This window comes from Stegodyphus dumicola, chromosome 3, assembly GCF_044657685.1.
Source record: "Stegodyphus dumicola isolate Sdum_Otavi_A_Nest chromosome 3, ASM4465768v1".
Classification (NCBI taxonomy): Eukaryota; Metazoa; Arthropoda; class Arachnida; order Araneae; family Eresidae; genus Stegodyphus; species Stegodyphus dumicola.
The window spans coordinates 67005819-67019539 of NC_140770.1; the positions used below are offsets into that span (position 1 = coordinate 67005819).

Sequence of the window (13721 nt, forward strand, 5' to 3'; positions counted from 1 at the left end):
AGAAAGTGAGCGTAGTGAAATTGCATCCAAGCAGCACACAGAGAGAAGCTAAAGTGCACAGTTATCTAATATGGAAGCTCACCAAGAGGAAGGTTTTGGTTTAGGTTAGAAAAGTTTCAGTTCTCGAAATTTTGAATTTAGGTTCCGAATCGGCTACGTCATAGTGTTACGCAAGCCATGCAAGATAGATTGATTTGGAAATAATGCAGAAATGCTATTAATTGTTTTTTAGAATAAAGAGGAAATACCCAAGTTAAAAATGAGGAGTTAAGAGGCTATTCTTAAATTAAATCATAAAGCTGATTTACATAATTTTTACCTTATCTATATAATTACAATACAATTTTTTTAAATCTAATATAATCATATCTAGTATTTTCGTGCATCAAGCTGCTGAAAAATACTAGTAAACACATAAAGTAAGAAATTCAGAGCCAATTTTATATTGACCAAAATATGACATTCATAAGTAATAAATTTTATAAAATCCAATAAATACAAAAAAGAATTTAATCGATGTTAAAACTAAAAATTTTAAACAAGTAATAGCCTACTTTAAAAAAATCAATGAAATTTAAAGAAAAGAACACAATAGAAGAGGAATTCAATTTTCTTCATTAGGAGAAGGAACACTGAAATCAATTGAAATCTCTCTTTTCCTTGCTTTTCTGTATGAGAATTAGCCAATGAACCATCCCAATTTATTTCAGTTATGATAGTTCACCCGAAAATTCTGGCCCCTCTTCAAGGCAGGGTAAAAACAAAGTAAATTCTAAACATAATTCTACTTTTAAACAAAGAGTACTCAATCCAAAGAATTAAAACTGAAAATGAAATAATAAAATACTTTAATGTAAATTTCAAATCAAAATTTTACTTTTAAACAAAGAGAACTTATCCAAAAAATTGAAAATGTAAGTGAAATTACTAAATCCAAACGTAATTGAAATATACATCAGTATAAAAACTTCAAGAATTTTCAGTTAGAACCCTACCTAAATATGAAAAAAGATCTTTACAAGTAGTGATTTTTGGGTTTGCCAGTTTAATTTATTACTTATGAATTTCAAATTTTGGTCTTTGTAAAATTGGTTCTAAATTCCTTACTATGTCTTTACTCATATATATGAATAATTTTTTGAGAAAATTTTCTAAGTGTGACAAAACTTGAGAATAAATGATGAGAACCTATTCTATTTCTTTTCTGTATTAAATTTTTATTCAATGCATAAATAAGAAACACATATGTTTATATGTGAGTAATTATAATTTCTTCATTTTTTAGCACTTTCTTCTTTTTAGGCATTTTATATCCTGATAAAGTTTATTGCCTTAAAAATGAAATTAGTAAAAATTATCTTCTTCATTGCTTGTAAATGCTTATCCATCATTTGGGGTTTTTTCTTTCTTATTAATTTTTCAATTGAAATAAAGCTGTTTACATAAGCTGTTTAAATATAAATAAGCTGTTTAAGCTGTATAAATGTATTCCCAAACAAAGCGATTATTTTTAGGGCAAACATTTATAAAAGAGCTTGTGGTTGTTGCCATTGCTTGCTTTGGAAGAAATTGTGATTGCTTGCTTGAAGAAATTGTGTGCAGGAATACAGTATTTTGTCACAAAATTACTAAAAGAAACAATTATGTTTTACCTCTTCTTAAAGCTATCACCACAAAATTTTCACCAGAGCAAAAGGAGAGAAAAATCCAATATATGAATAGGTTTATTGATAGTTTTTTGGGACTACCTAGCCTGCTAAAAGATGAAATATCTCTGTATTATAATAGTAACATTTTTACAATTAGAAGATATTACTCTTTTCTGTAAAATTCGTCAAATTGCACGTAGGTTGTTGCACTAATACTTACGTACTGAAATCTATATCCTTAAATCTTTGAATAAGATTTATATCATATTGTAAATTAATTAGCTCCATTTATAGATTTTCTCATGTGTTATTGAAATTCATTTTTAATGATTATGAAATTAATATAAACTTGGATTTTAAATTAACAAAATCTTAAAATCAGTGTAAGAAATATATAATTGAAATACATCTGTGGCCGCATGAAATTGCTTCGGGGCCCGCCATTTTGAGAACACTGATATAGGATGTCAGAATGCTATACATGTACATGTTATATATTATAAAATATGATGAATATTAGTGGTATCTGCATTTTGAGTAGTGTTTTGCTGAACCCAACATGCTATAGATCCTGAATGTGTCTGAAATTATTCGTATGTAGCAGGATATTGTAGATTATGGAATGTTGATCTGAATTCATGATTCTTCATTTCAAAACAAACTCCTACCATGTGTGTGGGAATGTATTCAGCTAACATCCATATATTATAGATTTTTTATTGGTTTCAGATCAGGGATTTGAACTGACCCCCCCTAAAAAAAAAAAAAAAAAAAACTTTTACACCTTGAAATGAAAGTCCATTTGAGCAGTGTGAAGGGAAGCATTATCCTATTTTTTAAAAATTGCATTTGATATACTTTGCAGTTGTTGCAGTGAAATGAGCTGCAGCACGCATCAGAATGATAGGGTGCCATTATTGAGACCTTAATATGACCGTTTACTATGTTTAGACCTTTCACTAAAGATAACAGGCTATTGGATTCGATACCACAATGGTTGATAAATGAAAGGGAGTATGTGAAAGGGTTTAAGGGGCAAGGATAGATTTTGAGCTTTGAGTTAACAGTGCTGTGCACTTCCACCCTACCAGCAGAACCTTCTTTCTGCCAGTAAGTCAGTTTACTTTGAATTTGAAGTATTGTGCATTGGTGTGCCTCTGCAGTTCACGTTTAAATTCTGAGCAGTCAGTGTGGTTGATTTTGATTATTTCCAGTTATCAATTTTTAATTAAATAAATTTATGTAAGTGTAATAACATCTTGCATCATATTACCAATTTATATTTTTCAGAAATATTTTTATGCCAGATAATTGATAATTTCGTCATAAAGAAATCTAGTTTTGAAATCATTGATGACAACATTAGCAACTAAAAAATTGAAGATGATGCAGAAAAGATAAAAATTCTGAAATCAACTCAAAATGCCAATCGTTTATACATTGAAGAATACTTAAAAGCTGGTCTAGAAATACAAGTTATCCAATTCCTCTTTTCATTGTATGTGGAAAGAAACTTTCCAGTACTGCATACATTAGTGTAGGAATTTATATCAAACATTTGCTAATATTTAGAAAACAATTTTAAATTATACAAACCTGATAAGCAGGATAATCATTTTAAATTATGCAAGAGTGATAAAGAGGATAATTGCTGTATTCCAGCATCACAGTTTATTAGAATAATTCTTTTTGATATTAGTTAGTATTATGTCAAAATATTTTTGCCATTTATCTGATCGTTTTAATTATTTCACATATTTGGTACTAAGGAACTGATTTTAATATTTTTTGCTTTGATTGCAGGTAAAAATGAATAGAATGAGACAGCGTATTGCACAGAGATTAAAAGAAGCACAAAATACATATGCTATGCTGACAACATTTAATGAAATTGATATGTCGTAAGTGTAATTTTTTCTCCATCTATGCGCATTTAGTTCATAATTGAGTGTTTTAAAACTAGTACATATTGAGTTTTTTTCTAATTATTTTAATAAGAATTTGTAGTGAAATATGGATATAATTATCGTTAAATGTAGAAAAAGCTGCAAATAATAAGTGTCACAAATAAAATTTGAAAAGTTGCCTTTAAACCAGGAAAGTTAAAAAAAGTTATCCATTTTTGAAGAACAGTAGGATGTAAAAGGATAAGAGTAATGAAATATATGTATGCAGTATAATAGTTTTTACAGTTCCTGTCTGAAGACAGTATAGATATTAAGAAATTTATAGAAGGATTAATTTTCATCAAGTATTATTCTATGTAATGTCCTTAAATTAATGTTAGATTTTTTTCTCCTTTGGAAATTTAATAGTCTCAATTTTAATACTATGGATTCTCGGTAAGTTAAACTTGATATGACTTGCAAAAAATGTTGTATTGTTGTAACTTTGGCTTTTATAGTAGAAGGGAATAAGGACATTGTAAAAGATTCGAATAACTTGAATTATCATGAGCTGAGTATATAACAAAATATATTTTATTAAAAATGCTCTCTTAGCATAGGTTGTTTCCATATGAACTAGGTTAAATCTAATGCATAATAAAAAATTTGAATGTAGAATTATTCAGTAGATGGTCATTATAAAGGTCAGTATCTTAGTGTAAGCATCAATTTAGAGGGACTGTCCAGAACACTGTTCTCAAAAATGTGTGTTTTTTTTTTTTTTTTTTTTTTTTTAAATCTTTAACTACACAGTAAAAGTAGCCATCACTTTTTTGTGATTATTTTATGAAAATTTCAGTTGTGATTTATGAAACATAGTTCATAATGTAGGAAAATGAGTGATTTGATAGAGTTTCAAGGAGGTAGATTTTTGGTGTGTCAGCATATAAAATTATTGGGAACATTAGTTATAAAATTACTGGGGATGTTGAGAGGTGCTGTGTTTGAAGTTATGAGAACATATAATATTGTAGGCAAAACATTGCCTGTGCAATCCAGTTGTGAAAAGAACATGAAACTTACTGACTGAATGAGAAAAATGTGAAAAAAGATTGCTGTGTCAAAAAGAACAGTTTGTGAAAAAAAGTGACTGCTGAGCTTAATAATATGTCTGCGAAGAACCCAATTTAGGCATGTAGAGTATGAAGGAAACCATGTAAGTGAAATATATATATATAGCAGAGTTGCTATTCCAAAATATTGATATGCAAATACACAAATATATGTAAAATGCAGTTTATAATGGTTTCATGAACATAAAACTTGGAATATGGTTGAACTGAAATAAGTATTTTCAAATGTGTCAACTTTCACTCTATATTCCCCTCAAGAACAAAAAAAAAAGGGGGGGGCAGAGGTTCTGTCAAAAAAGATGTTCTGCTGTTAGAAATGACCATAATAATACATAATAATGTTATTTTGTTTTATCCTTCTATCAGTTATAAAATATCTCAGATTCTCCAGAAATTCAACTTGAAGATCAATTTTTTGCATGTCAAAATTTATTTATCAATTTTTAAAGAACCCATTTCTAATTTTAACTCTTGGGGAATTGGTAGCTTATTTTATCAGTGGGGTTTGTCATATATTGGCCTAACTAAACAAGCATTAAATTTTCACATTAAGGAACAACACATATCTTATGTTTTAAAAGGTGAAATAAATCTTTGATAACTAATAACAGCTGCATGCTTGATCACAATTTTGATTTTGACTCTATAAAGATTATCCATAAATTTCTTCAGTTGGTGAATTAGATTTCCTTGCTGTTTCACATTCACTAAAAATTATCTGATATCATCGAAGACATTAACCTTCCAATATGTGTATGTTGTATTTTTTACGACAGCTGTTATTTTACCCGTTTTTGGCACAAAAAAGGACAGGTTAAAAATATAAATTAAAGGAATACAAGTCAATTAATAACACAAAATTACAAAACACCTGAGAATAAAATATTTTCTGAATTTTCACCCACAAACACAAGCAAATTGTAACTTTTACGAAGAAGCTGCCATGTAGCACAAAAGCCCAGTTTAAAAAAAAAGTCATGTTACTTCCTGTTGGCACATTCCATGGTGTGGAGAAGGTTTGAAAGGAGGAATAGATATCACTTTCACATGTCCCAGCTGCAATATGTTCACATGTCCCAGCTGCAATATGGGAAAAAAGTGCATTAAAAACCGTTTTTGTCATGATCTTTGCACATGACACGCCTACTGGAAGGTTAATTCTAATCTAGTCTTTTCTAATGCTTTCAAAATTTGCACATCTTAATTTTTCACATTTCATAACTCTTTTTCTCTATAAATGTTGAAATGCTTTCGATATAAATCGGTTATTGCTCATGCCATTTTGCAAAAATTAATTTGCACCTGAAGAACAGGAACCTAGGTTTGATCACCCTTAAAATTGATAGAGTCTTGATCAAATCTCTGCATATCTATGGTTTTTTTTGGTTTTTCATAATCTCAAGCCTTATGTATTCTGTATTTACTTAAGTATTCCCCCCACCCCAATTTTTTACTTATTTTATCATACAAAATTCTAGAGGGGAAAATTATGCAAACTTAATTTCCAAAGGACATGTTTTCAGCAAGAACAAAATAAATGAAAAGTATTTATGGATAAACTATTGGTAACTATCACAATATTATTTCCTTAAAATAAGCCTACACTGTAACAAGCATGTATAGTAATATTAACATTACATTACTTTATATGAACATTTCATTTCTACTTCAGTGTGTCTTAAATCTAGCCACTTTCTTCTTATTCGCTGCTACTCCTTAGGTCTGTAATTTATTATTGCCAGATCTCTTGTATGTGCCATCTGCTATTGCTTGTGTGTTGTTGGCATTGTCACCATTGTCACCATTGTCAGTGTCTTCATCACCATTCACTCTGTCTTCCCTTACAGAGATTTTCAAAAGTTCATTATATATTTCTGTTTTCTTGAAGTTTTCTGAGTTATTTCTCCATCAGCCAGAGCCCATGCAGCTAAAATCCACAAGGAAATTAGATGAAATCAGTCACTAGTGGACGAATCCATTTTAACCACTTCGCTGTCCCCACCCCAAACACAGACTCATCACTTTGAAAAGTGTCAACAGTAGCTTTGAATCCTAACACAACATATATACAGAGGTTATTCAAAATTAGAAGAACAAACTTTTAGGAGGGGTAGGGTATATCTAGATGACTTGTAGTCCCAGAGCTATGCAGGGTCGGAAATGCAGTCCAAACGAGATACGGGAGGTTGTTGTCGACAGCTACCAGGAAAAGTTAGGATGGAAAATATGAATATATTGTAATTGCAAATTGACATTCGAAGATCATAAGCTTTAAGTAAATCATGACAATTTTTATGAAAGTTGCAGAAGTTTCATAACATAGGCATCCCATGGAATCTCGGTTGGTTTGAAATATGGCAGGCATCTGTCAAACATTGGCTGGACATTTGCCACTGGTTACAGTGCAAATTTGCTATGTCTGTTTGGGTGTCGTTCAGCATACAATCAAGCCTCTCTGTTACAATGACCGTAAGAATACACAACTGCAAGTCTGCCATTTCCTTGTTCCTAAATTGTTTTATGCACTTCGTACATAATCAGAACATGAAATGACTAACGCTGCATTCCAGCTACAGCTCTGGTGAACAGCAGTCTCAAGCAGGTAATCAGCATCCTCAAACATTCTAAACTGTATATTCTAAGAACCAGGTACGTAGCCAAAACACTTTGAGCAACTTCAGTATTGGGAAGGTCATGATTTATTTTAAGCTTATGGTGTCTAGTTTAAGTGCCAATTTATGACGACGACGTATTCATGTTTTCTATCCTAATATTTCTGCGATGGCTTTTGTCGGTTTTCCTGCGACAGCCTCTAATATACCCTCTATCTCATTAGGATTGCATTTCTGACCCTGCATTGCCATGGGATTCTGAGTCATCTAGGTCTACATTACCTCTTGTAAAAGTTTTTTCTCTAGTTTTTAATCTCTCTGTATATACATATTTTACACAATTATTTGGGTATTGAATCATTGATCTTTTTATATTATTTAAATTATTAAAATCATTCAAAATTACTGATGACACTTTTCAAATTGACTAGTCTCTCACAAGAAACGCTGTGGTAGTATTTAAAACTTTGAGAAGCTCTCTTTCCAGACTCCTTGAGAAAGGAGAAAATCCTGTGAACATTAAAAAAAATTTGAGAACCCTGTGCTTAAGAAGGGGGATATGCAAACAAGTGCAGCATACCTGCTGCTACCATTATGTTAGTATACAAACTTTAAAATTTAATGCCATCACATTTTAGAGTGTTTGTAAATTAAGATGCATGATTATCTTATACAGACCATGCATTTGTATGCCATGATTTCTATGCAAATAAAAATCACAAAATAATAAGACACTAAAAATACAAACTTATAGCTTTATATATTAAGTATTTCCTAGTGGAGTAATTCCATTGGAATAAAATATAATTTGTTATTACACAGATTCATGTTAACACAATAAAACTGCAGAAAAAAATAATTTAAAATACTCTAATGTTTTATTTTTATTAATCTATTTATATCTATCTTTTCTTTTGCAGAAACATCATTGAAATGAGAAATCTACACAAAGATGCTTTTCTTAAGAAACATAATATAAAATTAGGCTTCATGTCTGCTTTTGTGAAAGCTTCTGCATATGCATTACAGGATCAGCCAGTTGTTAATGCTGGTAAGAAACTGGAAAAATATTTCTATAATCCTTCCTCTCATAGATGTTTCTTAACCTTCCAAACATTAAGGGTTTGGCCCTAAAACCTAAAGTTTCCCAAAATGCCATGAATAAGTGGTGTTTTCATGATAATAATTCCAAAATGACACACTTTGTACCTTTTCTACCAATGTACATCTGACCGGAAATTGAATCCATCAGGAGCTGGCAGAATTTTTCATGTGTAACAAATTGGAAGGCCATCTTTCTATGTTGAATTTTATGCCCACAACCTTTGGGGGTTTAAATAAACAATACTTGCAATTTATAGAAATGTGTAATAATTTATAACTGATTAATTTGATATTGTTAGAGGTTTTAGGATGGAAAATATGAATACGTCGTGATCACAAATTAATATTTTAAATAGCATAAGCTTAAAATAAGTCGTGACCTTACCAATTACCTGGTGAAAATAGGATATAAGAGGAGGGAATTTAAATGCTGAGTATTTGAAAGGTGAGCATTGCTTCTGTTCTTAAGTTTACGACTTGGAAAATGCAGCCATTTAATAGTACTAAAAGATGTGCTAATTCCTGAACACATGCTTAATTGCTGGCTGCAATAAAAAGCATAAGTCTACAACAGTGGTTATGAACCTGTTTTGCCCCATGCACCTCTTTCACCGTTCATTCATCCTCCATCTCCTTTCCAAAACACAAAAAAAATACATATATGCTTATTTAAATTTAGATTATTTTTATGTTTTGGAAAGGAGATATGGAAGGAATGAATGGTGAAATAATAAGAACAGCAGTACCATGCATAATCTGGATTCATGGTTTGGTTTGAAAATTTCAAAGCAAACTAAATTTTAACTGAGCAAAATAAAAATAAATTCTAAAAAATTATTTTTTATATTATAAATGATCAGTTTTTCTCTTTTTATGCAGTTGACTATTTTATTGTGCAGTTTTCAAATTAAGATGTAATCCATATTTAAATTTTTTTCTGGGATTCCCATTGCTTGTGTGTACTTGCAAAACAGGGTGAGAACCACTGTCTACTGACTTATGTGTTTATTGCGGCCAGCAATTGAGCATTTTTCAGGAATTAGCACATCTTTTAGTACTATTAAATGGCTGCATTTTCCAAGTCATAAACTTAAGAAGTAAAGTTCTCACCTTTCAAATATTCAGCATTTAAATTCTCCCCTCTTATATCCTGTTTTCACTAGGTAATTGGTTAAAAGTTGCAATTTGGTGGAAACTTAACGAATGGGTGTTATGGTTTGGTAATAACTGGTAGAACTAAAATTGGATATTTCCAACTCTAAATTTCAAAATTTTGTTTGCATGTGAATTTGAAATATTAAATATCACCAGTTTTGAAAAATTTAGTATTCTTTATATTGAACATACTTAAATGATTACTGACCTTAAATGATCACATGAAATATTACACTAATATTGTAATATTTAACTAACATGAAACAATTTTAATTTGGTATTTGCAACTTTATTTATATATTAATCCATTTTATTTCAGTGATAGATGAAGGAGAAATAGTTTATAGGGATTATATTGATATTAGTGTGGCAGTGGCAACACCAAAAGTAAGCAGGACATAATTTATTTTAAATAATCATTTTGTTATATTTCTGTACTAACTATGCTTAATACTTTAATAGGGCCTTGTTGTACCTGTCATTCGTAATCTTGAAAAAATGAACTTTGCAGATATTGAGAAAGCTATTCATGCATTAGGAGAAAAGGTAGTATGTCTGAAAGTACCTTTTTTATGAAATTAACTGCATCTTGTTTCTTTTAGTATGAGTTGTGTTTGCTGATGCTTACTCTGATTTTTTTATTAATGGTAAAAATTGACATTTTTAGTCCTATTAAAATTGTGTAATTGACTTTTTTAGTTCACAAAAAACAAAAAATATGTCATCATATAAAGCAAGTAGTAAAGACTCCTTTGCTCTTCTTTATTTTTATTACATAGATGATAAACAATTTGAGGATTGAAAACCATTTTCTCATATCATTAATGTGTTTCCTTAGCCACTGCTATAATCATATTTATGTTCTACAATATGTGTAATTTATATGAGATAATAAGTACATCAATACTTTGCATAGTCTGGCTTCCCATTGCCTGTGTGTACTTCAAGCTGTTTGTTCCTGAGCTCTGGCATTTATCACTGCAGGAAGATAGGAGAACACTATTGAGGCATGCTTCTTATTGGCTTTTATCTTGGTTTAGCAGCCACTGTATCTTTAACATATAAGCTGTGTAGCTTATGTAAGCAGTGTAACATTTTAAAATTTTATTGTTGAATTAATTTCTGTCTATCAGTTTCCAATCTGCAGATCTATAGAAAGTCCATTTGTGATAATTAAATTTTAATACTCATTAAAAAAATATGAGTATAAAAAGAAAATGTGAAAGTGATTATGCCACAAAGAAATATAAATGGCTCACTTTAGAACAGAAACTTGATGTAATCAAGCATCATGAACAAGATACATCATTTGCTAAAATAGGGTGTTAAAAGGACAAACGAGTCATCAGTTTGAAAACTTCTCACATAAAATGATACGAGGGTAAGTTAAAAAATAAGTTTCCCCTGTTGACTGTGGTCAGAGTTGTGTATGAAAGTCAAAAAATAGAATGAGACATTAAAGATATGACATACCTTTATTTTATTATTCTCGTACGAGTACGTTGAGACGTTTTTCATATTGCGTAATAAGCTTCAAAAAGTCCTCCAAGAAAAGTTCACGCTTTGCATATGGAAGAAGCGTTAAACGGCTATGGGCGAAAGGCGACACAGCAGGAAAATGCGCAAGTCACCGATACACCATTGGGTAGAGTTCGCTGCAAATCAAGCAGATGGCACTGTTGCAGTGCCTGCGCAAAGCGGAGACCAGCCTCTCATTTGATCCCCGGTAGGTATGGAGAGAAGGTGCGTTTTGAATTCGTGGTCAAAGGAGGAAGTGATAGCGATTATCCGCTATGAATGGGCACGTGGAGTATCAGGAACAGAAATTCATAACCGCCTCGTGGAAGTCTATGGGCCAGGTGTGATGTCGAAGTAAATGGTGCGGAGATGATGTCCCACATTCAGTGATGGACGTCAGCAAGTGGAGGACATACCGAGAGCTGGACGGACGTGCACGGCCACTACATATGCAAATGTCAGGAAGGTGGATGACATGATTAGAGCGAACCGGCGTATCACCATCGATGAAGTAGCGGAAGAACTTGGAATCTCACATGAGCGAGCTCAAAACATCGTCCACGACATTCTTTGATACAGAAAAGTGTCAGCACGATGGGTGCCCCGACAATTGACCTCGACACACAAGGAACAACGCATGGGGGTCAGCCCGGAGCATCTCGTGCGTTACCATGAAGATGGCGATTAACTTTCTGTTTCGGATTGTTACGTGGGATGAAATGTGGGTCCATCATTTCACGCCAGAATCGAAAGCCGCATCTATGGAGTGGAAACATCTGTCATCACCTGTCCAAAAGAAGTTCAAGACAACTCCCTCTGCAGGTAAAGTGCTCCTCACAGTTTTCTGGGACTCCCAAGGAGTTTTGTTGCTGGACTTTTTGGAGGTTGGAACCATCAATGCTACGCACTACTGTGACACCCTGTCGAAATTGAAAGAGGCGATTCGGAAAAAGCGGTCTGGCCTTCTCACATCTGGCGTTCTGCTGTTGGATGACAATGCCAAACGCAAAACTGTATTGCAACTCTTGGTTGGGAGTGCCTATATACCATCCGCCATACAGTCTTGATCTCGCACCAAGCGACTTCCATCTGTTTCTGGCTTTGAAGAAAAATCTCGGGGGAAGGCGCTTTGGAAGCAATACTGAAGTGAAACAAGCCGTTCAACGCTTCTTCCATATGCAAAGCCCTGATTTTTTCCTGGAGGGCTTTTTGAAGCTTATCAAGTGATATGACAAATATTTCAATGTACTTGGTACCTATGTGGAAAAATAAAGGTATGTCATATCTTTAATGTCTCATTCTATTTTTTGACTTTCATACACAACTCTGACCACAGTTGACAGGGAAAACTTATTTTTCAACTTACCCTCGTATATACAAACACAGGGTATGGCTATGACTTCTTATTCATCAAAAGGAATGACTAAAACCAGAAGCAAACCAAATAGTGAATATGGAGCAGCTTATTATCCATATGGATCAAAGACTTAAATAAAAAATGAATTCCTCATAATGAAATAGAAGTTCAACATGAAGTCTTTTCAGCGATTTGAAGACTATTGATAGTAGAAAGTAAAAGCATGAAAATTAAAAATAGTTTTTCTCTCAAGTTGAGGATGTTTATTTTCATTTTAAGCAAAAAAACTCGTAATTTTTGAAGTGTTAGTGAATATGCCCGAGTTGATAAAGAATGCATGAAAAGTGTAGATAAAAATGCGTGAATATGCCAGTGTTTCAATGTGTTAGAAAGAATGGAGTGTAATCATATTGAAAAATGAAGAAATAGTTAACATTCATGAAGCCAGTTTATTCTGAGAAAAAAGTGTAGTCATGTACTTTTTGTAGAGGTTAATGCAGTGGATATAAAATTCCCAAACAGGATGCTGCACTGTTGTAACATAAAAGTGCCTCATGGGATTTCAAAATAAAACTAGTGCTTATTGTGGGTCAAAAAGCAGTATTTGAAGCTTGGTTCACTAAATATTTTTGGATTACTATAGAACATTGTTGCAGAGGAATTTAATTAGATTTTAAAGTTTATAGGTTATAGATGTGTTCCAAATCTTCCAGTTCATCATTGTGATTTAAACGAAAATGTACAAATGACATTTCCCCCCCTCCAAATATAATGTAGTTGATCCAATCAAGGAATCAAGGTGCCATTGCAAAATTTAGTGCTACATCCTATTTTTTTTAAGCCATAAGAGCTAGGACATGAAAAAATGTATTTGTTCAAGACAACAGTATGGAAATATATCATATTATGTTGTGCAAATAATTTCATCAGTTATGAAATACATTTGGCTTGTATTGCAGTGCTTTTGTGAAATTTAATAGCTGAGCAACTGTAAAAAATTTTTTGAGTGGTTGAAATCTTGTAAGACATAGTATAGGAGTTGATCCTAACACTGAGCATAGCCTTTAAATTCGCCAAATTATAAACAATACTACAAAGAAATATTTGAGGAGAAACAGACAAAGAAGAAAAATGTCCAGATATCAGTATTGCAGTTTTTAGAGAATGAAAAAGAATAACAAATATGCTTTTTAAAAATTATGTATAATAAAGACATTTGAATATGTTGTGATTTATTTATTAAAAACAGGGAGAAATATTTTTTTATTGCTAGTTATCAATTTTTGAATGTTATTTAGTTCTTTAAT

General features: G+C 31.8%; 1 protein-coding gene across 1 annotated transcript in view; it reads left to right on the plus strand.

The window, feature by feature from the left end:
• LOC118192722 (dihydrolipoyllysine-residue succinyltransferase component of 2-oxoglutarate dehydrogenase complex, mitochondrial) overlaps positions 1-13721 on the plus strand; it is a 54275-nt gene that overhangs the window by 27745 nt on the left and 12809 nt on the right. The window contains exons 9-12 of the mRNA XM_035363730.2: positions 3453-3550; positions 8201-8331; positions 9859-9926; positions 10002-10085. Of these exons, the coding sequence (XP_035219621.1) occupies positions 3453-3550; positions 8201-8331; positions 9859-9926; positions 10002-10085 (381 nt within the window). The remainder of the gene's footprint in view (positions 1-3452; positions 3551-8200; positions 8332-9858; positions 9927-10001; positions 10086-13721) is intronic.